The following is a 26,880-nucleotide window of genomic DNA, read 5'->3' on the forward strand; positions in this document are numbered from 1 at the left end:
TCATTAAAAAAAGACATTGCAAAAATACTAAAAACCAATATCTCTTATGATTACAGATACAAATATCCTCAACAAAATGCTAGCAAATCAAATTCAGCAATACATAAAAAGGATTACACATCATGACCAAGTAGTGCAACACCTGAAAATCAACAAATGTAATATCCTTACACTTATAGAATAAGGCACAAAAAGCATATGATCACTTCAACAGAAGCAGGAAAAGCATTTGACAAAAATTCAACAAATTAGGACCCTGATAAAGGGCAGCTACACAAAAACCAGCTACTATCATTCTTAATGGTGTAAGACTGACTGTTTTCACGTTAAGATTAGAAACAAGACAGAGAGGTTCATTCTCACTACTTCTATTCAATATTGTACCGAAGGTACTGGAGGTTCTAGGAAGGGCAATTAGGCATGAAATGTAATAATAGTCATTAGGAAGGGAAAAGAAGTCAAATTATCTCTATTTGCAAATGTCATGATCTTGCATATAGAATAATCTTAAGGAATTTACTAAAAAATTATTACAACTAATAAACAAGTTCAGCAAGGCTGAAGGATAAAAAAAGCAATCTTTAAAAATCAATCATATGTCTATATACATGCAATGAAGAATACAAAAATATATTAAGAAAATACTAATTCCCTTTTCAACAGCCTCAAAAAAAACACACAAACCACTTAGGAATAAATTTAACAAAAGATGTACAAAATCTTACTTATACCCTGAAACTACAAAACATTGTTGAAAGAAATGAAAGATTACTAAAATAAATGAAAATACGTCCCATGTTCACTGACAGGAATTTTAACATTGTTAAAATGGCAATATTCCTCAAAGGGATCTACAGATTCAATGTAGATTTCAGTTGGCTTCTTTGCAGACATTGACAAAGTGATCATAAAATTTATATGGAAATTCAAGGAATCCCGAATAGATATAATATGGGGGGGGGGGGGGAAGGGGTTTGGAGGTCTCAAATTTCCTGACTACAGAGTGACAATAATCAATACAGTGTAGTAATGACAGAAGATATAGATCAACAAAAAAAATTAATTTTGCAGAAATGAACGCACACATTTATGGTTAACTCATGTTTGATAAGGGTTCCAAGCCAATTCATTGAGGAAAGAATAATTTTTTAAGATGCTGCTGGGAAATTGAACATCCACATATAAAAATAGGAATTTGGACCCCTTCTTGATACCATATACAAAAAATAATTCAAAGTAGATCAAACTTAAATGTAAGGTGCTAAAGGTATAAAATGGTTAGAAGAAAACACAAATATAAATCTTCATGGCTCTTGATTAGGCAATATTTTTGAGAAATGACACCAAAAGCACAAGCAAAAAAAGACAAAATAAAGTGGACTTCATCAAATTAAAAGCTTTGAGCTGCAAAGGACACCCTCAAGAAAATGAAAAGATAATCCACAGAAGGGGAGAAAATTTTCCCAAACCTGATCAATATGTCTCTGATGAAAGACTTGTATTTAGAATCAAGAACTCTTACAGCTCAATAATAATAATAAAAAATTACCCAATTTTTTAAAAGGCCAAGGATCCAAATAGACATTTCTCCACAGAAGATATACAAATGATCAATAAGCAAATGAAAAACAGTCAAACATTTTTAGCCCTCAGGGAAATGTAAATCAAAACCACAATGAGACTCTACTTCACACATCACCAAAGTCTATAATCAAAAAAGCTAATAAGGGTGGGGAGGGAGGTGAAGATGCTGGAATGCTCATACACTGCTGGTGGGAATGTAAGTGCAGCCACTTGGGAAAACAGCCTGGTAGTTCCTCATAAGGAGGTACCATATGGATCCAGCAATTCCAATCTCAAGACCCAGAAAAATGAAAACATATGCGCCTCCAACAGAAATCTGAACACAAAAATTCACGGTAGCATAGCTGTTATTAAAAAAAAGTCACTATAAAGTCATAATAGAGGTACTTGGAGATAGGTTCTTTTATGCTGGATTCAAGACTAGCAGGCACAAAACTACCAACCTAAATCCACCAATTAATTACCTATCAGCTCATTTGTGAAACCTTTCTCCTTCCTATCTTGTCCAGTTTTGACCTTTTTTAGACAATCCTGCATATAAGGCATCCAATCTCACAAAGCTTACTTGCCTAACTTCCCTCAAGCATGTCTCCATTTAATGCCATTTGTCTCTATAGTAACCAACTAAAAAAGCTGCTGTGTTTAGCAGTGGCTTTGTGCAAGCAGTAGTCTAGCCAAGAGCTGTTTTAAAGATTTGAATCCTCTTTCTACCTATGACCACATTTCTCCTGGTTATCTGATGAATGGGAGAGGTGGGCGGTTAGAGAGAAAAGAATGGAATGTAAAACATGAGAAGATGTATTATAAGTGGAGAGTGAGGTCAGGAGGAAAACAAGTTTAGAAGGAGCTTCATATAAGAGGACTAAGAACACAGGGTAAAAAAACTAGATACATGAAACAGAAAATAATTACTAAGCATTTCCATTAATATTCTTCTGGTCAGAAAGATATTAACATCAACAAGTTGTCAACAGCAAACATAATTATGGTGCTTCAGAAAGAACAATAATCTCATTGATAGATATCCAAAGGGTGTTTAACAGTATAGTCCAGCTATGGATAAGGGCTCAGACACAGCTTATATCTTCAACAAAATTGTAACCTAATGGTGGGTAGTGATCAACACAAAACAGTGAAACTGTTATTAAAGAGGGGGAGCAAAAAATGGGGGAGGAGGACACACTTTATGTAATAAATATGGAAACCATAAAGCATGAGGATGCATTCCAGGACTCATTCCACCCCCCCCACCCCACCCTCACCCCCCCCACCCCCGTCATCCCTTCTGCAATAGGAGGCTTATCATCTGCAGTGCCTCATGGGGAGATTCTCACGGCTTTGCCTTGGCTTGGGCCTCCTCTCACTCCCAGTATGTACCTGGGCCAACTTCATTCATGGAGCTTTGTTCCTCAAGAGTTCATTAATCAAGTCATTACTACAGTGTTTGCCAGCCTGTGGAAACTGATATCATTTCTGCCAGCCGGTGGAAATTGATATCATTTCTTCCAGGAAATGATATCAATTGCTTTTTCTACACATAAAGTCCACTTTAAGTATTATCTGACACAGTGACCAAAAAGTAGAGAAGCACTTGGTCAGCAATTAAAGGAACAGGTTTCTGAGCACCACTGTCCTCCTTTGTTATGTGGGGATGATAACACCCTCCCGTCCTACCATTCCAGGATGTTTTGAGGATCAAAATGTTATCTATACATACATACCATATCACCACAGTATGACTCATACTTAATGCGCACAAACAACTGGGCTTGAGGAAACCATTTTTTTGGTAGGTCCTATTTGATTATTTAATCCATTGACAATAAAATGGGACCCCCCACTCTAAGTAATTTTCCTAAATGTGGGAAGTCCTGGTATTAGCTGTCCAATATTAACTTTCAAAAGACCGTCAGGCCCCAGGTTGTGGGCTCAATCCCCAGTAAGGGGGGCTGGACGAGGCAGCCAATCGATGATTCTCCCTCATCACTGATGTTTCTCTCTCTCCCTCTTCTTTCCTCTCTGAAATCATTAAAAACATATTTAAAAAAGACCATCAGATGAAAAAGTTTTCATCAAAAGCAACCTACTTAAGTATGAACAATGCCCAAAGAATGACAACTCAAAATTCTGGGCACTATACTAAGAGAAAATTATTCCAGCATAGATGATACTTAAGAATTAGTTTTCTCGATTTCGGCTGGAACCGCCATCTTCCAGTAATTCGCCAAAATGACTAACACAAAGGGAAAGAGGAGAGGCACCCGCTATATGTTCTCTAGGCCTTTTAGAAAACATGGAGTTGTTCCTTTGGCCACATACATGCGCATCTACAAGAAAGGTGACATTGTGGACATCAGGGGAATGGGCGCTGTTCAAAAAGGAATGCCCACAACTGTTACTGTGGCAACACTGGAAGAGTCTACAGTGTCACCCAGCATGCAGTGGGCATTACTGTGGACAAGCAAGGTAAGGGCAAGATTCTTGCCAAGAGAATGAAAGTACGTATTGAGCATATTAAGTTCTCTAAGAGCCAAGAAGCTTCCTGAAAGGTGTGAAGGAAAATGATCAGAAAAAGAAGGAAGCCAAAGAGAAAGGCACATGGGTTCAACTGAAGCCTTAGCCTGCTCCACCCAGAGAAGCACACTTTGTGAGAACCAATGGAAAGGAGCCTGAGCTGCTGGAACCCATTCCCTATGAATTCATCGCGTAAATGGCGAAAAAATAAAAAAGACTTCTGTGTTGATAAAAATGTTTCTCTTAATTGAGTGGAAGTGTGGTGTCCCTTCCCCCCAAAGAATTATTAAAGAAAACTTTGTGAAACCCTCCCCCTGGAAAAGAATTAATTTTCTCTCTGAATTTAATTAGCCAAGTTCAGTGGTTTCATTCACACCTCTTGAGGAAAAATAATGGTTTATAAAAAGCAAGCAATAACCTAAACCTTTATACCACTTTTATTTAGTAAACAGAAACAGTTCAACAACCTCATAAATGTGTTAAAAGCTCTCCCTTTTCCAGCAATGGTAGTTAAGCAGCGTAAATGAATCCACACTGAATGTCCATGAATCAAGCAAAGGCTCCTTGGAACTCGTGTGCGGTGCCACACATTTTTATTTACTGACAGTTTAGGTCATACATTTTTTTGAAAAATCACACTTGCTATCCCTTTGTGTTCTCTACTGGCCTTTTCCCTTATATTTGTTGCCCTCTGGTATCCTTACTTCCATGTTCTCTCCATTTACGTTCCTGTTATGCCCTCAAACGGTAGAAACATGGGGTGTAACTAACCACATCTCTAGTAATCTTTTTCTTATTCTAGGACTTTCCAGACTGGAAGGAGAGGAAGACCGAGGTGCAGCCCAAATAATATCTATTCAGATTTTCCAAGCCAAGTGTGTGTGCAAATGTGTCTCCTCGCCCTACATTTTGTATCTACTTAACTAACAGCCCTGTCGTGCCCAAACGCAGAGATTGGCTAAGAACTAGATTTCCAAAATGGCTTTGCTCCTTTTGAGCTGGCATCGGTCTATAAAATATGATTTATTTCCACTGCAACCAATCCTTCACTCTACCGCAAATATTATCCAATACAGAGGCAGCTAAACCTAATCTAGTGTATACAACCGAGTCATATCTGCTCAATTAAGCAGACCCAGCATAGCCGTTGGACAAATGAAAAAAGGGAAAAAAAAAACCATACCACTAAGCAGACCCGAGGGGCGGGCGTGGCCCAGAATCGCGCCCTCCCACCGCAGAGGCAGCCGCGAGCACACCTCCCCGCCTCGGCCACGCCCCCCACCGCCTCTGCGATGGCCACGCCCCTTCCGACCCGCGACCCGCCCCGCCGCGGCCACGCCCGACGTGAGGCGCGGGAGCCGCCGGGCCGGGGGCGGGGCCTGCGCTGCCCCGCCCCCCGCCGGCGGCAACGGCGGCGGCCTCCGCGCGGGCCTCCCAGCCTGCATTCCACTCACTTTGTTCTCCGCCTTTGTCCTAATCCGCACCAGCAGGTGGAGCCGCAGTTAAAGTTTCCGAGTCCATTCCGGGAGCGGGAGCCCCTCTTGCTCGCCGCGGAGGCCTCGCTGGAGGAGGAGGGTCAGAGCTCGGGTGCAGCCAATCGCGAGCAACGCTGCTAGTTATCAGAGCAGAATGGGCCGTAGTTTAGTGAAATAGGAAAGCTGCACAACACCGTGGAGTGCTCCCGTGTAAATAAAAAGGGGAAAAAGTTTCTCAAGTCGCCGCTGCACGACGTCGGGCCGGCGCCGGGCGGGGGTCTGCGCTCTCCGGGGACGGCCGCGCGCTGGGCTGGACTGTGCCGCACAAGCCCCGTCCCCATTGTTTGTGCTTCTTTCAAAATATGGCAAAGGTTCAGGTGAACAATGTAGTGGTGCTGGACAACCCGTCTCCCTTCTACAACCCCTTCCAGTTCGAGATCACCTTCGAGTGCATCGAGGACCTGTCTGAAGGTGAGTGGGCGCCCGCCCGCCGGGCTGTCAGTTGCGGCTGCAGACGTTGAAAGTTTCCCGGGCCCGGCCTCGCGAGGGCGGCGGCGCTCGGCGCCGGGCGGGCTGCGGGCTCGGCTCTGGAGGGAAACTTGAAGTTGATGGACGACGGCCGCCGGGGCGCGGGAGGCGTTCGCCGTGGCCGGGCGCCTGCCGCCGCTCAACTTGCTCGGAACTTGTTGGGGCGGAGGTAGCCATGTTGTCAGCTTTGTCTGGCGGGCGGCGACTCGCGAGACCCGCACTCGCGCCCGCGGCGCCGGCCGGGGGTCCCGCCGGGCTGGCCCCGCGTCGCGAACGGCCTTGGCGGTCCCCGCGGCCCCGACGGGAAGGCCGGGAAGGGAGAGGCGCGTCTGTGGTCGCGCCGGCGAGTTCGCAGCGGAGCCATCTTACCCCGAGGAGAGGAGCGGGCCACCGACCCGGCGTCACGACGCCTCCTCTCCGTGGGTGACGAACGCGGCGCCGCCGGCCCACCTTCCTGCCCCGTGGAAGGGCGAGTCCCTGCGTAGAGCTAACGCTGGAGTTGCCGGCTCTCCCGGTGGCCATGGCCGGCCGCGGTGGGGAGGAGAGCGAGGCTGTCCTCGCGCGGATTTCCCGCTGCCTCGACCAACCAGCGGGGGAGGCGGGCGCAGGCTCCGCGCTCCCGGCCCGCACTCGCCGCCGGCGCCGGGATGCTCGGATGCTCGGCGCCCGGACGCTGGGGCACGGGCTCCCCGACCAACGGAACTCCGTTCCTAGCGACTGAAGTCTTCTCTCTCGGGAAGAAAGGCATGGCTCAGCTGTAGCGTCACATTTCACCCAAGAGCAGAAATAAGAAAAATACTTAAGTAACTGCCAGGACCGAATCACTACTGGCTTCTAAGTAGTCTGAAAGGTTGAATTCAAAAAACGTGTTGAAAGCTAATGAAAATAACTCGATATCCAAACACCCTGAACATAAAACACGAAAGTGGGCTAGGAAGTAAAAGGTAAAGTCATAATGGCAATGCACAAATTTTGATAATTTTTTCTAAGTAATAAAGTAATAAAAAAGATAAATATTCTTAATATGTGCAGTGATAAATATTTAGAAAGCTGAAACTTGCCAAGGTCTTATCGTTGGGAATTTACTTAAAATACTCCGGCGCTTTATTTTCAAAATTTGAGGGGAAAAAGTTTAACTTCATCAATGGTAATTTAAAAATTTAAATAGGGGGACACACATCTTTGAACTTAACAAATCTATTTAACAAAGTGCATTTAATATTATTGTACTAATCAAAGCATATAAAGCACTTTCGACTTAAATTAGTTTTGAATCTATAAAATATATTTTAGGGGGTTAATTTTTTAAATTATGAAAATACGCACTCATTGTAATAAACTTTCAAAACATACAGAGTAACAGTCTGCTGTACTCAGTACCTTTCCCATTTCATTCCTATAAGTAACCATAGTTAACACTTTAATCTGTGCTCTTCCATACAGTTTAAATACATTTATAAAGCATATATGCACATGTATAACATGTAGTGCACATTTTGAAACTTGTTAAATTTCTAAATAGGCCATTGATAATAAAATTAAAGGGGAATGTTCTTACTATTTTGAAACCATTTGAGTACTTTACCTTAGTAATACTATAAACATTTCAGCTACCAGCCCCATTTTTTTTTAATAAGTCTGTAATTTTTCCCATCTTATTGCCATTGCCAATTGCATATAAAATGGGTGAATGTAATGAAACCATTGATTGGTCCATTCCAACTTATACTATAGTGGTTTAGGCATTAGAAGTTCTTCAGATTACAGGTATTTCTCAAGTGATAACTTTCATTTTAGGAGACAATTCTGAACAAGGAAGTTAGACGACTAAAGATGTTGTTCCAGGGCCTTGACATGGGATGGTTGAAGTCTGCCGTTCATGGAGGCAGAACTGTGTTCCCTTTTTTACTGGAATCTATTCAGTTAAATCACTTCAGAATTTTCACAATACTCATGTTAACAATTCACCTCCTTCCATTTGTGTACTTCACTTCCCATGATACCTAGACTCGGCATTTATTTAGTGTTTTTTTTAAAGAGTTTAAGCTGAGTCATACCAAAACTGCAAAGGAATCTTTCAAAAAGGTGCCATGCTTGTGTACTCCACCTAGAGGTTGTGTGAATTAAGGAAACCGAGTTTACTTGGCAAAGGCTTCTTATCGGTTCCATAATTTTATACTATTGAAATTCTTTATTTAAAAATTTTTTCTTTTCACTTTATAATTGTCTCAATCCCAAGCCAGAGATGGGCCACCATTTTTGATACTTTAACTTGTCAGTAGCCCCCTCATTGTTTTACGTTCCTTTAAAAGCTTTGTTTCAGAAAAGCCTTGAGGAGTAATTGTATTTATTATTTCTTTAAAATTTGTTTTTACAATATGTTCTTTTGATTTCAGAGAGAGGAAGGGAGAGAAAGAGAGATAGAAACATCAATGATGAGAGAATCTTTGGCTTCCTCCTGCACGCCCCCTACTGGGGATGGAGCCCACAACCCCGGCATGTGCCCTGACGGGAATGGAACTGGGACCTCCTGGATCATGGGCTGATGCTCAGCCACTGAGCCACACCTGCAGTGCAGAGGAGTATTTGCTTTTAAAATAATTTAGTTGTTTCCAATAATGGCTACATGTTAGTTGAATACTTACAACGTACCAGAGTAAAGCATAGTGCTTCATACTTTCAAATTTTCCAAAGACTACATACTTTCCACTAGACAACAAGTCTTGCCAAGTAGTGCAATTAGTTGAAAATTCCCTTGGTGAATCCCTCACTCCCAACACAGATACCTGCAGTCTGGGATTACCATAAGTAAGTGAAACAATCAGTTAACTTTTAAAATAAGTGAGTAAACGCCTTCAACTAATAACCTGTGCAAAGCATCTGCGCCTTTCCCTGCTTCCAATACAGGAAGAGGGGAATAAAATCTAAGTTCTAAGAATAAAACAATTGATGCTAATTTAGAAATGACTACTGAGCATTTCAAACTCAGTGGTTACAGCAAGCATCCCATAAACAAAAATCAAGGCATTGGTGTTACCCTGAGTTACAGCCTAGATTATCTCCCCATGGCTAGAAAGGGAAGAATTTATCTTCCTAGTTAAATTTTTGGAAAGAGCCCAGGCTTTCGAGTTGCAGAGACATAACTTTGATTCTAATTCTTTGATTTACTAACTAGGAGGTAGATTACTTGGCCTCTCGGAGCCTCAACTTCCTTGTTTGCATAATAGGTATAATTAAATCCATATGATAAAGCTATTGAAGTGTAAACAACAGGTGTGAAGTGGCCAGCATGTAATAGGTATTTTATAAAAGGTTTATAAATCATGACTGTGTTCCTGTCAGACACAAATGCCAACTTATGCCAATTAGGAGGCCAAGGGCTCTATATTTTGAGGTACAAATACATATGAAATGAACAAAATATGCAAATCTACACTTGACAATTCCTAGTCATATCCTCACTTGGCTAGTTTAATAGGTTCACACCCTTAAAACAGTCCTGCCGCTTGGCTTTTGGGTTACTACCTCATTGGCCACTAGTTTTGTAACCTACTTTATTGAGTCTTCCTCATCTCCATGACATTTTTGGACAGTCTCAAGGCTCACTCCCTAGGAATCCTACCTATTTACAATTTCCAAACTTTTACCAGATCTATTCATTATCTCCACTTAGATATCTAGTAGACACCTCAAACTGAACAAGTCTAAAATTAATGCCTGAACACGTCCTCTGCCGCTGTGCTTTATGAACCCTCAAGACAAGGCTGAAGCATTTCCCAGGTTTTGAGCCACCCTGTTTGTGAGGAGACCTGCCCAGGTACTAGTGTTTCACAAAAGAACATTTTGAGAAACTGGTACAAAATGTAAGAATTTTTTAAGGAACCGTTTAGTGCCTTCCTGGATTTTCTGCTATGAAAAGCCAATCTCAGCAGCCAGTAAATGGCTAAGTGGACATTAAAAGGGTTTTTGATGTCATATTGTAATATAATCACTGAATATGAAATAATGTTTTGGTTTTAACCCTAGACCTGGAATGGAAAATTATCTATGTGGGCTCTGCAGAAAGTGAAGAATACGATCAAGTTTTAGACTCTGTTTTAGTGGGCCCTGTTCCTGCGGGAAGGCATATGTTTGTATTTCAGGTAAGATCATTCTTGGTAAATATGTATGTAAAATATGTTTCTTAACAGACTACATCAGATGGTTCTTATCCCTTTCCTTGTGGGTTAAATCACTCAGCTTCTGCTGCATTCGCTTTTTATCTGCTTCTCTCACAGTTTAGGAAGTCTCTGTGTTATGCAGGAACACCGCCTCTTGATTTTGTTTGCTGAGAGATGTTAATGTGATATTTACTTCAGGGATTGCACAGCATGCAGTAACTTTATACGTGGTGGTTAATTTTGGGCTTTTCTGTGACTAGTCTCTTAGTATCAGACATTCAGGGGGGTGCTGTCCAGCAGCCCCAAACAGAGATTAAAGATGCACACTACTGATTGGTGTAGTCAGTCATATGCAGCTTTATGGTTTCAGCCACTAGGAGTGATGATAATAAAAAAGGCAACAACTTGATATCAGCATAATCAGTAATGAAGCTAGGTTAAAAGGTATGTTAGTAGAAAGAGAGATGTGTGATCTTGGGTCATTGGAATTGAAGTCCAGTTTACTAAAGTATCTAATCTACACATTTTATAAAGGGTTACTGTTATAAAGCTACTACTCTGTTTACTGACTGTGAGGGGAAATTCTAATATAAAATATGTTCTCAGATATTACGGACAGTATTGAGATCTGTGCCAAGATTACAGCATTGTCTTCTGTATTCAAAAGTTCTTTTAATCCATGCTAAATTGTATAAAACTATTCAGTCACTTTCCAATTATCCATGCTTATTAGAGAGATACTTATAATAGTTGAAAGAGTAACTAGCCACAGGTTTTTACAAAACTATTAAATTTATTGCAAATGTTTCTACAACAGGGTCCCTTCAGTTAAGTAGAACCCACAGAAGAGACTTCATCCAGAGAAAAAATGAACTCTTCCTATTGCTGACTCCTGTTTTCTCACTTCACAGATGAGACCCATTTAAATGAATACTGCTGCTCAGATAATCCCATGAGATACGGGCTAAGACTAATTCAAACCTATGGCATCTTTAGAGCTGCTATCTTTCCCTCCCCTCTCCTAAACAGGGAATTCCAAAGTGCTGTTAACCCAGATTGTGAGTGTGCATAATCTTGGTGAAAGACATGGGTACCAGAGAATGAGTGTGTAGGGGAAGCACTGCAGTTATAGATCTCGTTCAAATCCCACTTCAGTGCTTATTATGCACACTAGTAGCCCTGCGCACGAATCTGTGCGCCAGTAGCTCGCTGCCGCCCTCCAGTTGCTCTCTGCCCGCTGCCCCGTTCTCCCCCCTCATAGCTTGCTGCCCTGCCCCTTCCTGTAGCTCTCTGCTGCCCACTTGTAGCTCGCTGCCCCACCCTCCTGCTGATCCGTGATCCAGTCGTTAGGCGGTCGGTCCTTATGCTTCACGGACTAATAACCATTTGCAAATTACATATTTATTATATAGGATATAGCTTCAGACAAGCTCCCTAACCTCTGTTAGTCACCTATAAAATGTGGCGAATATCCCACCTCATAAGAATGTTTTGAGGATTAAATGAGGAATGAAGCAGTCAAGTACAATCACTGACAAATAGTGCCCTATTTCTATGTTTAGAACTAAAATTTCAATCTTTTAGCTTCTTGAAATTGTTATATAAAGAAGTAGTATTTGCTTTGACCCACAAACCTGGAGAACCTGACCTTTACTGATAATTCATGATGTAGTAAAGAAACTTAGTTTGAGATGCAGTGAGCGATATATGCACCTTTTTATGCCACTATAAAAACTTCTAAAGAAATCCCTTGTTTTTTAAACAAACCCTTAAAAATATGTCCTATGTATTTGTTGTTAAGAACATTCCTAAGCTTTTGGCTTAGAGTGCTGAAGAAAAAAATTATTCAAAAATATTTGCTTCTAGTGGTTTTCCACTGGTTTTACCTTGGTAACTGCACATTGACAAAAAGCAACAGAGGAAGCACATGTGATTTAGATCATGTGTTCAGCCTATAAGTTTTACAAAATGTACCATTATCAGCAGAAAGGGACTGAAATACAGTTTTTTGTTTTGTGCTTCAAACAAACTGCCATAGTATTCTCCTGATCTGTCCTATTTTGCCTCTCACTTCTCCATCCCGTGACTTCTCCATCCTAAATGATCCGAGAGGTTTACAGGTTTTTCTACTTAAATTTGCCCACGCTGAATCCTTTGGCCAACAAATTTTAGAACACAAATATGCCTAGAACCAATTTGCTGAAGAAATGTGAAGCACTATGCGGGGAAGTCCCCATCGCTCTGCTAAAATACCTCTCTGTTTCTTATCTCTACCCACTCCCAGGTACACGGGGAACTCTTTGGGGACCCCGCAAATAACAGAACACCTCCATGGAGGGGTGCTCAGGATTCCTAAGATAAACAGCATGTTCTCAGGACAGACTCTCTCTCTGTCCCCATTCTGGTGTCTCCAAAGAGATCATAAACCACTTCAGGGCAGGAACTGAGTTATGAACGAATTTCAAAATACTAAGTACACAGTGTGTGCTCAGAGCTGTGCCAGACATGAGATTATATATGAAGACTAGAGGCCTGATGCACGAAATTTGTGCAAGAGTAGGCCTTCTTTCCCCTGGCTGCCGGCACTGGCTTCCCTCCAGGACCCGGGCTTCCCCCCAGCTGCCGGCAGGCACCTGGGACCCAGGCTTCCCTTGCAGCCCTGGCTTTATCCGGAAGGATGTCCAGAAGGATGTCTGGTCTAATTAGCATATTATGCTTTTATTATTATAGACGAACTGGATAGGACTCCTGCCCAAGATAAAACTTAGAATGACAGGCAAGATTGAAGGGTAAACATATTTGGGTTGTTAGACATTGCTAGTAGAGGATTTATGTCAAATAATATGAGTGCATAAAAAAGATTGCTATTAATTCTAACTTTTGAGCTAAGAAGAATACATTTGATGCAAACTTTAAATGATGAATTTTTCAGGCTATTAGGCAAGAACATTTCAGGCCAAAGGGACAGTGTATGCAAGGCAGAGGCATGAAAGATCACTCTATTTTAAAGAACCTGTGTAATTCCAGAACAAGAGAGGTGTGGAGTTAAAGCAGTGGTTCTCAACCTTCTGGCCCTTTAAATACAGTTCCTCATGTTGTGACCTAACCATAAAATTATTTTTGTTGCTACTTCATAACTGTAATGTTGCTACTGTTATGAATCGTAATGTAAGTATCTGATATGCAGGATGGTCTTAGGCGACCCCTGTGAAAGGGTCGTTCGACCACCAATGGGGTCGTGACCCACAGGTTGAGAAATGCTGAGTTAAAGGGAGTGTGAATGGAGATGTGGGTTGGAGACAAATTGTGAAGGGCCTTACAGGTGAAGTTAACTGAGATTTTTATTTTAGAAATGGGGGTAATCATCTGAAGTGTTAAAACCTGGTGAAGGAATAGGATTAGAACTGAGCTTAGGTAACTAATGCTGGCAACAGTGCAAATGATAGGCTAATTTAGGGCTGAAAATTATGACTGGAAAAGGTTGCAATAAATAAAACTATTGATTGTGTATTATATTTTATGAAAGGTTTTATAATTGAATATTGCATAAACCTCATAAACGACAACATGCTGTAGCCAGATTTATTTTACTCTGAAGTAGTGATGCTTTCAAGCACCCATGGTACTTGGGTATACCGTGGAGAAACACGTGAACTGTATTTCCTGGCTATACGTCAGTCTCAAAAATGAGCATTTGTCTTCCCCAATATGATGCCCTCAACTGATGGTGTTCAAAGTAACCAAAATTCTAGTCTTCCTTGTAGTTAACGGCCTTTTGTGATATGTGTTTCTTTTCTTTTAAAATTATTCTAGGCTGATGCACCTAATCCAGGACTCATTCCAGATGCAGATGCCGTAGGTGTAACAGTTGTGCTAATTACATGCACCTATCGAGGTCAAGAATTTATTAGAGTTGGCTATTATGTAAATAACGAATATACCGAGATAGAACTAAGGGAAAATCCACCAGTAAAACCAGACTTTTCTAAGGTAATGTTCTGACTGTTCCTTTTTACAGTTTTTTACACAATTGCCATTTCACAGTGTACCATGAAAATGGTAAATTTGAGGTCCTTGTGCCAAGTAGGAAAACTAGTCATGGTTCCATTACCATGGATGACCTCAGACTCTCTCCAGATGAGTCATAAGTACTGTTGGTCAGGCACCTTGAGTCTCTGGTTTCAGAAATTGAAAATGCCTCCTGTGAAAAACAGACCTTTGTTTATGACTTTCTGTATGGCATTTTCCTTGCATCATAATTCTATTCATTTTAATCCTTAGGAGATTCAAATTCATGTTTGTTGTACTGATTATACAATAATAGTTTTGTCTGTAACTCTTCTCAAAATTGCAGGAGGAAGTTTTATGTTTGTTTTTCATATCAACACTGTTCTCAGAACATCTATATGCCTTGTTTTATCTGCTACTCTTACAAGTTTAAATTAAAGGTATTAAAGATTTTTAGTGATAGAAAGCAGCTTAGCTTCTGAGTGAAAAGTTGAAATCAATGATTCAATATTCTCAAAAATAATTAGTACTTTATGATTCCATTGGGAACTGTAACAGTTTAGTGACTAGTGATTTTTGAGATTGAATACGACACTACCATGTAAGAAAATTTACATAAGTAGAAAGTAATAAGGCTAGAATGTTTTTTATCCTGGTGTAGGGCCTTCCATTGATCCAATTTATTAGTTACCTGTATGGCACGGCACCTTGTATATAAAAAAATGAAGAAATTAGAATGTTGGGTTTTTTTTTTTAATCCTCACCCAAGGATATGTTCATTGACTTTACAGAGAGGATGAGAGGGAGGGAGAGAGAAAGAAACCTTGGTGTGAGAGAGAAACATCAATTGGCTGCCTCCCATACACACCCCAACCAGGGACTGAACCTGCAACCTAGGTTTGTGCCCTGACTAGGAATTGAACCTACAACCTTTCAGTGTATGGAACAGTGCACCAACCAACTGAGCCACACCAGCCAGGGCTAGAACACTGTTTTTAAGAATGAGCCATAACAATTAAAAGGTAGGAAGCCACTAATAACAAGAGGTTATATTTGAGGGAATTTTTCATTCTCTTTGAAATATTACTGAAGAGACACCATATCTCTCTAGAAAGCATCCTCTGAAACATTCACCTTTTAAAACCAAAAGTATTGAGGACTTGGGTATTTTCTTGGATAGTATAAGTATGAATTCTTATTTTCATTAGGCTAAATAGTTTCTTTGCAGCAGCCCTAGTTCTTCTTTATTAGTTATGTTTTAGGTGCTTTGACTTACACATTTGTATGTATATGAACTTAGCCCTTGTGGAGTATTAATATAAAAAACCATTCTATCAAGCTCCTGTTTGTATATGGTGATCTAACTTTCTTCATGTTTACAATTTATATATTTTCTTCTTCCTATAGCTTCAAAGGAACATTTTGGCATCTAATCCCAGAGTCACAAGATTCCACATTAACTGGGAAGATAACACAGAAAAACTGGAAGATGCAGAGAGCAGTAATCCAAATCTACAGTCACTTCTTTCAACAGATGCATTACCTTCAGCATCAAAGGGATGGTCCACGTCAGAAAACTCACTAAATGTTATGTTAGAATCCCACATGGACTGCATGTGACCGCCTCCCATCTCTTTAGTACAAACTAAGCTATTAAAACACAGAACTATTTCCCTGAAATTCTGTAAGTCATACTCACTAAGACACAATGTGAAGAATTTGTTTAAAAACCATCCTGTAGAAAGTTTATAAGAAAACCAGTATTTGAGCAAATTGTGGAATATAAATACAACTATTTTTAAGTAATTTTTCTCTAATGTGTTATTTTATTTGTTCTGAAACTAATCTGATTAAATCATATATATTATTTTCTTCTCTATATGTAATTAAAGCACTTATAAAGAAATATGAATTACTGGACCAGGTTGTAAAGATGTCTTAGCCTCTTGGACAATAATCTTTGGACCACTATTTTACTGACCTTCAAAAGAACAAAGTTCACTTCAACTAAAATGTTTCTTCCTGTAATAACATAGTTTGGTTTAATTTAAGGAGTGAATTTCCATTATTTTTTGGCATGTCCTTAAAGAAGGGATTTGAAATCAATTATATGCTACCAAGAACTTTAGAATCTGAATTTCCAGGCCATCTTAAAGCCTTCTATGGCTACTATTGTAGTTCATGTAATGTTAGATAGCATTCATTTTGTTTTCTAAGATAATAACAAGTGTGGTTAATTCTTTATAAAGTCCTCTGGCTATGGTTTTTGTTTTTATGAGAGTTTAGGACATCAGAACACTTAATGAATCATATACATAATTACCCAGTGCAATCAACATGTCAAGAGCAAATACAAACTCCCTCAGTTTAAAAACAGGAGAATATAATGACTTAGATCTATTCATTAGATTTATAATAATACTATAAACTTAACTCTTTAAAACTGTTTCATAGATCATCTGTTGTTAGCATTTATATAAAAACTGGATTTGGGGCAGTATATTTAGCTTTACCCTAACAGGTAAGTTATTATTTTGGAAATGTATATATCTTCACACATGTAGTACTCTTTCCATTATCCCCAACACTCATGCAGAATAAGATTGACATATTCTTGATAGCTTTTCCAGATAAGTTTTTTTAAAAGCAGTCTTGGAAAGGAATTCATAAACTAAATGGGCCAAAAGGTTCTTTTTCTTTGTTAAGAGCTAGGTCCTTCCTCAAAAAGTTTCTTATACTCCATTAACTTAAGTGTAGAATATTCTTGTTGCTCTTGCTGCTAAGCAAGACATCAGCCATATGATGCAGTTATGCAGTGCCTTCATATCGGAAACTTTTATACTATACTAAACTTTAAAGCTTTTATTTTGAGGAAGAGGAAAGGGCATTTGTCTGAATATGGAATCTAAGTTGTACATATTTCCTGTCATTCTAAAAGTGAGTTTGTGAAGCAAAATTTTGCTAAATGTTAAAGTTTGAAATTTAATATACCAGATTATTAAAATACTATCCACTAGTCCATAGACTATAAAAATAAAATACATCCTACTGTCAAAACTATAAAGAAAAATTTTATATTTGTCTAATTGCAATGAAAATAAAATGTTAAAAGTATTAAAAATAAAAGCAATATTTTCCAACGAAGAGCTCAGTGATTAATATAACAGGCAAGATATGTGCTTATTAGAAATAAAGCATATATAAGCCAGATTACCAATTATAGTTCACTGCTAAGGTGTGTTTGTTTTAGTTTTTTTAAAATTGATTTTTAGAGAGAGAGGGAGAGGGAGGGAGAGAAACATAGATCAGCTGCCTCCTGCAGGCCCCCGACTGGGCTTTGAGCCTGCAACCCGGGCATGTGCCTGACCAGGAATCCAACGAGCAACCTTTCGCTGCACAGGATGATGCCCAACGAGCCACACTGCTGAGTTTTTATTCTGATAAATTATAATACTGGTTTGTATTGACAACTGAGGGTTAAGTCTTTTTATTGTAAATGGACAGCCAATTTTCACAGAAGTTTGAGACTTTAAAACTATTATTAAAAATTATGGTTCTATGCCCTAGCCAGTTTGGCTCAATGGATACAGTGTCAGCCTGTGGACTGAAGGGTCCCAGGTTCGATTCGTGTCAAGGGCACATGCCTGGGTTGCGGGCTTGATCCCATTGTGGGCCTGCAGGAGGCACCCGATCAATGATTCTCTCTCTCCCTCTCCCTTCCTCTCTGAAATCAATAAAAATATATTTTAAAAAAAATATGGTTCTATAAGATAATTTTAAATATTAAAATTAAAGTAGAAAAATTTAGAATTCAAACATTAAGAACTGAGAAACTAGTTTTTTCCCCCTATTTAGCCTCATTTACAGACACTATATGAATTATGACTAGAAGGTTTGGAACTATTTTTCCCCTTTTTTGATCATAGCAAATAGCTGTGTCCTGGGAAAATAAATAAAAACAAACAATATGCTACAGAAGAGACCGAAGGGGAGGTTGGAGGGAATGAGGGTATCATCTGAGCTAAGAAAACATTCAGAAATAGGAGGAGCATGCTTTGTTCAGCTCCTTAGAATGGAGCTCTCATTATGTAGGACCATTAATGGAGATTTGCTGCTTTATGATAACTTTAAAATATACATTTCTCATAAGCAATCTGAGCACAGGGTTAGGCTCCCCTGACAAGTAATAAATAACATTTATAAAATGTGTAAAATCAAAGGCCCATTATAGAAGAACAGGAGAAATATTTCCCCAGTCAAAATGGAGTAAAAATACAAAATGGGAGCAAACATGTCTTTTAAAATAAATTTTTCCTAAAATCACTTTGTAATCAAATCTTGATATCCTATCTGCAAAGGCTTTTAAGTGCATTGTTGGAGAATCATTAGAATTTGTGAATAAAGCTGCACAATGCAATGATGAAAAGCCACTTTTCACATATTGAGACATTTTCTACCTAAGAATTTTCCACAGGAGCTTCCATTGCCCGTGAGATCTATGAGCATAAAAATGCCTTAAGCGCAACATGATCTATCTATGTACAGTGAAATTTTTACCCTCCTATTTAATTTATTTCATTGTTCTGCTCACTGGGTCCTCAAACAATGCCAGCTAATACATACTTTTTCATGCATAAGTATGTATGAAGATAATCACTAGATTATGAGAAAAGTGAATAGCATCATTCAAAACTAAGATGCAAAAAGATGTATAGAATAAGTTTTTGGAAAATAAGTGATGGTGGAGCCTTTAAAATATTTTCTTAAGAGCTACAAAAGAAATGCTACATATTTCCTTCCATTTTTGGCAGTAACTCAGAAATTAGTTTGAAATTTATCATACTGTAGGTACTTTTTAATAAGAAAAAAAAACATTGTATTAGTTTCTGTAGTGACATTAAATGAAATTGTCATGTAAAATACCTGCACTAGTAGATCCAATTCCTGTGGTAAGCACAGATCTTGGTGTAATCTTTGCTGCATATTTGAGGAATTGAGATTTCCCTGTGCCAGGATCCCCAACCAATAAAAGATGAGATTCACCTAGAAAAAAGTAAACGTCAAGTTTTAAATTTCTATGAACAAGTATAATTAATCAAAAAGGAAATGGCCCACTTGGATTGTCAACACAATGTATAATTTATACTAGAGGACCAGTGCACGAATTCGTGCACGGGTGGGGTCCGGCTGGGTGGCCGGCCCCATGGCCAGCCCTGATGGGGGCCCATTGGGCCGGGTCAGCCAGGGGGAGGGGCCGCGGGTAGTTGGCCAGCCAGCCCCACACCCAATCCGGGTGTTGGGGGCAGATCAGGGGTGGGGCCAGCCAGGGGGGCGGGCCCAATCGGAGCCTGGATCAAGCTGATTGGCTGCTGCAGTGTGTGTCATAGCCACCGGTCGTTCTGGTCGTTCCACTGTTCCAGTTGCTGGGCTTTTATATATATAGATAATGCTTTTGTTGTATACTTGGTCATCTGAGGAAAGATTTAACTAAAATATCTTTAGTAAAGTTAACTGTCATCATAAATAACAACCTTTAAATGATTTCTGAAGGTGACATTTAAAATAAAAATTTTCTTAACAGACTTTGTGTTATTTCTAGATGTCCAGGCCTATGTTTACTGTTTTTTTAAAATTTGGCTTATGAAATTTCTGATTTTATTTATTATATTTTTATTTGAGCACTTTGAAAAAGTGGAACTTTTACCTTGGCCAGTTTATTTCAGTGGTTAGAGCTTTGAACCAAAGGGTCACAGGTTTGATTCCTGTTTCCTGGTCAAGGGCACTTATCTAGGTTGAAGGTTTGTTTCCGCCCCAGTCAGGGCATGTGCAGGAGGCAACCAATTGATGTGTCTATCTCACATCAATGTTTCTCTCCCTCCTCCTCCTTCCCTTCCCCTCTGTCTGAAAATCAATGGGAAAAATATCCTTGGGTGAGAATTTTTAAAAATAAAAAATAAATACCAAATGCTTGGGGGGGGGGGGCAGTGGGAGCAGCTGGGAGAGGTCAATGGGGGGAAAAAGGAGACATGTAATACTTTAAACAATAAAGAATTTAAATAAAATAAATACTGAAAATGTGGGACTTAAATGTAACACAAATGAACATGAATATTCTGTGGCTGTATTATATCACTGATCAAACAAATTTCTTCAGTAATATTTAAGTATTTTCTAAATGTATTAATAGGAAACTCCTATTTAGGTACAACATTTGGCAGAGTGCCTTGCAAACAGTGGGTTATCAAAACATACCATACACATAAACCTTATGACATTTACTATTCTATACTGCAGTACATGGTTTTAGAGTACCTACTAACCGCCTGATTGACATTAATGTATTTGGAGTCTTTTGATCTAGTCTCTGGTTATTATGACTCTCATATGCCCTACACAAAGACATAATAAACCTACTTTGTGCCAGATTCAGGTAGTTAAGTGTGTTAGCAGCAAAAGAGCTTTCTGCCACTTGGACATAATTACATACATAGAGTAATATTTGCCTGAATGTGTGACCTACAGCAGCACCAAATGGCAGATGGCACATTTGCAACCCATTGGCAGAAGGGGAATCAGCAGGCAGATGACTGAGAGCAGCAGTCTGAGAGAAACACACTGACAGTCACAGATGGAGGGACGCTGACTTGGTGACATTAAAAAGCACTATTTCTAATCTTTTCCTCTTTTTAAACAAATTTTTTAAAATATATATATATTTTTTATTTCAGAGAGGAAGAGAGAGAGAGAAACATCAATGATGAAAATCATTGATAGGCTGCCTCTTGCATGCTCCCTACTGGGGATCGAGCACACAACCCAGACATATGCCCTGACAAGAAATCGAATCGGAACCTCCTGGTTCATAGGTCGAAGCTCAACCACTGAACCACCCTGGCTGGACTCTAATCTTTCCCTCTTAAAGAAGATGGTGGATCTGATGAAAAACACAGACAGAAATAGAAATGTGAAGATTTTATTTTGTGACACCCTGAGAGGTTAGAGCAAAACTTACTCATTGAAAAATTTATGATTTCTTTTAGTTTTTGTAATTCTAGAAAGTAGCTACTGATATACAGATGTTGGGCTAAGTATTAGCCAGACAACTGTCAGCTTTAAAGACTATATTTGCAAAGTAAAGCTCAAAAAGCAATTTTTACTCAGGAAAAACAAATTCTCGTTTCTCTCCTTATATGTGTTAGAACTTTTCAAAAGTTTTAAATAGGTACTAACCTCTGACTCGTGTTCCTGTAGCATCAGTCCTTTGAATCCCACCAGCCAGTACCATGGCCACAGCAAGCTTTACTAGATACATCCCAAAAACTTGAGGGCATAAACTGGCCAATATTTCATTCCTTCCTAGAAAAGGTAGAAAGACCAGAAGTTGCCAACAATTTTTAAGAAATCATAACTGAAAATTTCCTCCCTACCCTATAACACACACTACCATCTAAAATGATTTAAAGGCCCTGGCCCAATAGCTCAGTTGGTAGAGTGTCATCTTGGTATGCCAAGGTTGAGGGTTTGATCTCCAGTCAGGCACATACAAGAATCAACCAATGAATGCATAAATAAGTGGAACAACAAATTGATGTTTCTGTCTCTGTCTCACTTCCTCTGTCTCTCTAAAATCAATCAATAAAAAAAATAAAACGGTCAAGAGGACCATTTCCAAATGACTAAAAGCAGTGAACGATTTAGTTCTCTTCTTAATGCCATGAGGTGAAATGTCTGCTTTATTCCTGGGTGCTACCTGCTTAAGTTTCCATAAACTTATCATACTTTAGAAGGGACAGAAAAGAATCTCATTTTCTCCTTCATCAGGCTAGCATTACCCTTAAAAATAGAACTGGCTGCACTTTCTGTGCAGTAATTTCAGTAAAATCACTACACTGTGTAAATAAAAGGAGAGTGCTTGATCTCAGAACAGTAAGTTGGATTGTAGGAGCCAGAACCTTTACAGATACTTGGAACTTCTCCAGGGGAGTCAGAGAAATAAAATCAGTCCACCCTGTGAGGCAGTTCAGCATCTGCTCTGAGCAGTTTGGTAAATTCTGTTGTACTTAGAATAAGTTACTAGGGTATCAGGATATTAAGATCATCATAAGCTTCAAGTTCGCCAATCCAAGCTGCAGGTCTTGGATTCCTCTGATCATGTGCTTTAAATAAGAGACTACCAGTGTTTTAGGATCTGTTTTCAAAAATGTCCAAACACCAAATCTGAGACCCTGCCTATCCCATTCATGAATAAAGTAGGTATTTCATTTGGTTTCTGGCCTAATCAACCAACAGAGGAACATGAGAGTCTAGCAAGCCTTGCCTGAGCCTAACTTACACAGAATTCACTACTAATGGTGCTGTGTCTACGTTCCTATTACCAGAAGTTAATGTCCACATACTGGTAACTAATTTGCATGTTTTGGGACTTTTATACTTATCTGAATTTTTACTCATGTTTCAGTGATAGCTGTTTTGAGGTGAAAATAATTGTATGAGTACTCCAGCAGCTGAAGATTCCAGTTCCAGAAGCTTTCCTGCAAAACCATCAAGGAAGAGAAAGGGCCTTCCTCTACAATTTATGGGCCAATACACAAAGGCTCCTTTTGGTAATATATCCAAATTGCCTCATAATCCTTTTTATAAGGACCTGATCCTAAGAAACAATTTCAAGAAAAAATATTCTTTAAAAAATATGATTCCTAGAAGGTTTGGGAATATGACCTGGGATTTCAGAAACGGTGAAGGAAATATTTCAGTACAATGGGGACGAAAAAGAATTAGTAAATCCTAGAGGAAGTTAATTGACTGCTGGAGGGAATCCATTCCATTGCTGTGGTAGAAAAGCCAATTAGGCAGAGTTGGGCTGAGGCATCTATATTAATAAAAGGGCAATATGCTAATTAGACCAGGAGACCAGACATCTTCCTACTGTCCAACTTCCTTCCGGACAAAGCCATGGTGGTGGGGGCCGAGGCAGAGGCGATCAGGCCAGCAGGGGAGGGCAGTTGGGGGCCATGAGGCCGGCAGGGGAGGGCAGTTGGGGGCCATGAGGCCGGCAGGGGAGGGCAGTTGGGAGCCATCAGGCCGGCAGGGGACTGGTTAGGTGGTGATCAAGCCGGTAGGCAGGCAAATGGTTAGGAGCCAGCAGCCCCAGATTGTGAGAGGGATGTTCGACTGCCTAAACCGGAAGTCAGACATTCCCCAAGGGGTCCCAGATTGGAGAGGGTGCAGGCCGGGCTGAGGGACCCCCCCACACACACACACACACAAATTTCGTGCACCAGGCCTCTAGTCCTATATAATAAAAGGCTAATATGCAAATCGACCAAACAGGGAAACGACCAGTCGCTATGATGCACACTGATCACCAGGGGGCAGACGTTCAATGCAGAAGCTGTCCCCTGGTGATCAGTACGCCAGAAGCCAGGCTCACGGCTGGCGAGTGCAGCAGCAGTGGTGAAAGGAGCCTCTCCCGCCTCCGTGGCAGCACTAAGGTGTCAGTCGGACATCCCCCGAGGGCTCCTGGACTGCGAGAGGGTGCAGGCTGGGCTGAGGGATGCCCCACCTCCGCCCCGCCAAGTGCATGAATTTCGTGCACCAGGCCTCTATTTGTGATTAATAAGGAATGACTGTGGTCCAAGGGAGGGTTACAGATTTTTATAAGGACCTGATTCTAAGAAACAATTTCAAGAAAAAATATTCTTTAAAAAATAAGATTCCTAGAAGGTTTGCTTATAAAAGCCACAATATAGAGACCTGTGGTTCTTTCTGTATAGATCAGGTAAAAGAATGATCATATATGCTACACGCATAAGCAAAAAAATATATCATGCCACAAAATAAAAGCAAACTGCCTCTATTTTGGCAAATAAGGGCCTTTTTTGTGTGGGTGAAATGATAACTATCCAGTTCAGCATGTGATTTAAGAATAAAGTAATCACTATGTAGTTGATTGGAGATGAAGTTTATTAGAAATAGCCTATTACTGCCCGGTCGGCATGGCTTAGTGGTTGAGTGTTGACCTATGAACCAGGAGGTCATGGTTTGATTCTCGGTCAGAGCACTTGTGGGAGGCAGTTGATCAATGATTCTCTTTTATCATTGATGTTTCTATCTCTCTTTCTCTCTCCCTTCCTCTCTGAAATATTAAAAAAATATATATTTTTAAGAAGAAAATATTTTTTTTAAAAAAGTAATAGCCTTGCCCTAGCCGGTTTGGCTCAGTGGATAGAGCGTCAGCCTGTGAACTGGGGGGTACCAGGTTCGATTCTGGTCAAGAGCACATGCCCGGGTTGTGGGCTTGATCCCCGAGGGGGGCGTGCAGGAGGCAGCCGATCCATGCTTCTCTCTCATCATGGATGTTTTTATCTCTCTCCCTCTTCCTTCCTTTTTGAAATCAATTAAAAATATATTTTAAATAAATAAATAAATAAATAAATAAATAAATGTAATAGCCTATTACTGCCTTTGGTTTATTTGTCTCAGAAGATACCTCCAAGGAAGAATGAAAACAGACATTTGAAGATTAAATTGGTGTTTTATACATTTGGGATTTTTATTAAAAATACTTTATAAACTCAAAGGCTGTGATGTTTTAATCTAGGTAATTATATTTTAGTGTCATAATCAAAATTTTTGCTGTGATGACAAAGCTTATTTTTTGCATCTTTCCATCTTTCTCATCTCTTTTCTACGTAGTTCCTATTTTTAAATCTTCAGCTAAAATCATGTGAAGATGTCCATATAATTTAAAGGACATCAGACAAGGTGTCATAATAGGATGAGTTTTTCCTATTTAAGGTAAAGAAGGTAGAAAATTCTGAAACGACTTTGGCAGTATAAGATGTTAAAATAGTTAGAAATGAAAAACCTCTTGGAAGTCAGCCTTCTTCTTCCATCTCTCTAAATAGAAGAGGCTATGCCAGAAAAGGGCTTCAGGGAGGCTGTGGCTAGAGGCACTGACTGATGCTACTACCCTGTGCACTCAGTCGCTGAGTTAGGGGACATGTAAGGCTCCCCCCAATCAGAGACAACATGTTTAATTACTGAACGAAATGCCATTAATGATGATCAGCTTTATACCCTTAATCACAAACCTGCAAAGGGATCACTCTTATAGTGTTCCCAAAAATCTTCAAATTCCTTTCGGACCTCCTCATCCATAATGATCCCTGCAGACTGCTCATTATTTACTTGGACATAATTGGCTTTCAGGACTATCTCCACTTCACAGCGCACATCTCGCTGAAAGGGCTTCCACCGTTGCATGACAACCCCATAAATAGTGAGGTCATCACCTAGGAAAAAGCACCAAGTGAGTCCAGCAGTAGCACTCTGCATACTGGGCACAAACTCCCATGACAAAGGACAAGGACATAAACCACTTCCTGACCACTGTTTAGAGTGCTATACACTCATCCAACACTCATTCGGAAAACACTTTGGGTGCAAAAAACCACCAGAGATTCCTAATTTTTTAAAAAATAGGCACTTGTATCTGTACAACTAAAAGCAAAAGTCAGCATTTTTATTTTTTCTTAATCTGTCACATTATAATCACACCAAATTATTACCCTTCACTGGGAAAATAGTTTACTGGATGACTTATTCATCATTATTATACTGGGTGAAAGGCTCATCCTCTCAGAATCTCAAGCCACAGAGATTTCATTAAAGAGGTGAGAATTGCAGCCAAAAGATTAAACTATAATCAGTTTGCTGTCAGGAAGGAAAGAATTTAGTGATGACATACTACTTTTAGTAATTTATAGATTAATTTTTACTTAACACATTTACTAACATTGTATTCACCAACTTTTTTTAAAAGATCAAAAGAATGAACAAAGTAATGAATGAATGAATACCTGTTCTACATCAAAACAACTTTGAATAGACTATGAAAGCCCAAAAGACAACCCTGCTTATTCCTTCTTGGTTGGTTCCTTCCCACCTTAGGAACGCTCTAATTCCTACTGACAGGATAGGAAACTTTTACAGATTTTCCTAAGAGGCCTTGGTAGTTTACAGGCACCTTCTCCAAACATTTGATTTTCTGAAGTGTACTGTAAAGGCTAAATGCATGGAACCAATGGTAGCAATTCACAGAATAGAAAGCATATTTCTAGCCAAAGGCAACTTTATAAATAACAAATAGGTGCTTTACACTTGTTTTTAAAATCCTTTCCAAGCTACTGCCTGGTGGTTTTCAAACTCAATCAAGAATAATGATCATTTACTATATTGTCTACCCCAAATTTTGTAGATGAAAATAACCGGGGCAACTTTATATGCACATTGGAACAATCCTCTAGTATGGTCATTTTATGGGTTATATTTAGGTCGTTTTATGGGTTATATTTAGGTTGTTCCTAATTCAGTCAAATGAGGAACTTTTAAATATAGTACATACTAGTAAAAATCTGACTTCAATAGCAGTGATAATGTGGAAAATGTAGAGTACTGAAGAATGGCCATGAATACTGACTCATTAGATTTAAACTCAAATCCCAGCTCCACCACTTACTAGTTATGTGACCTTCGGCAAGTTACCTAACTTTGCTGAGCCTATGTCTTGACCTACAAAATGGGAATAATTATATTTATATCACAGGACT

General features: G+C 39.6%; 2 protein-coding genes and 1 pseudogene across 26 annotated transcripts in view; 2 read left to right on the forward strand and 1 right to left on the reverse strand.

Moving 5' to 3' along the window:
- The window catches only part of MCM9 (minichromosome maintenance 9 homologous recombination repair factor), a 59,507-nt gene that overhangs the window by 23,054 nt on the left and 9,573 nt on the right, over positions 1 to 26,880 (reverse strand). For 10 of the 25 annotated variants that reach the window (XR_009453386.1, XR_009453385.1, XM_059700178.1 and 7 more), the window contains exons 5-7: positions 25,363 to 25,563; positions 21,500 to 21,625; positions 19,193 to 19,312 (exon numbers count right to left, since the gene is read on the reverse strand). The exons of 1 other annotated variant lie outside the window; for it this stretch is intronic. Coding sequence is in view for 18 of the 24 variants with exons in the window: in XM_059700178.1 (XP_059556161.1) it covers positions 19,193 to 19,312; positions 21,500 to 21,625; positions 25,363 to 25,563 (447 nt within the window). In the remaining 6 variants the exon portion in view is untranslated. Of the gene's footprint in view, positions 1 to 5,552; positions 6,833 to 6,875; positions 7,032 to 14,244; positions 14,463 to 14,941; positions 14,977 to 19,192; positions 19,313 to 21,499; positions 21,626 to 25,362; positions 25,564 to 26,880 lie in introns of those variants that run through there. 14 more of the 25 variants (XM_059700174.1, XM_059700191.1, XR_009453387.1 and 11 more) reach the window with 13 other exon arrangements.
- Positions 3,785 to 4,294, forward strand: LOC132236837 (large ribosomal subunit protein eL21-like; annotated as a pseudogene).
- On the forward strand, positions 5,910 to 16,075 carry ASF1A (anti-silencing function 1A histone chaperone). The gene is made up of 4 exons (XM_059700193.1): positions 5,910 to 6,044; positions 10,128 to 10,243; positions 14,075 to 14,251; positions 15,677 to 16,075. The coding sequence occupies exons 1-4, from the start codon at positions 5,936 to 5,938 to the stop codon at positions 15,887 to 15,889; spliced, it is 615 nt and encodes a 204-aa protein (XP_059556176.1). The 5' UTR covers positions 5,910 to 5,935; the 3' UTR covers positions 15,890 to 16,075.

This window comes from Myotis daubentonii, chromosome 6 (genome assembly GCF_963259705.1).
Source record: "Myotis daubentonii chromosome 6, mMyoDau2.1, whole genome shotgun sequence".
NCBI classification, from domain to species: Eukaryota; Metazoa; Chordata; class Mammalia; order Chiroptera; family Vespertilionidae; genus Myotis; species Myotis daubentonii.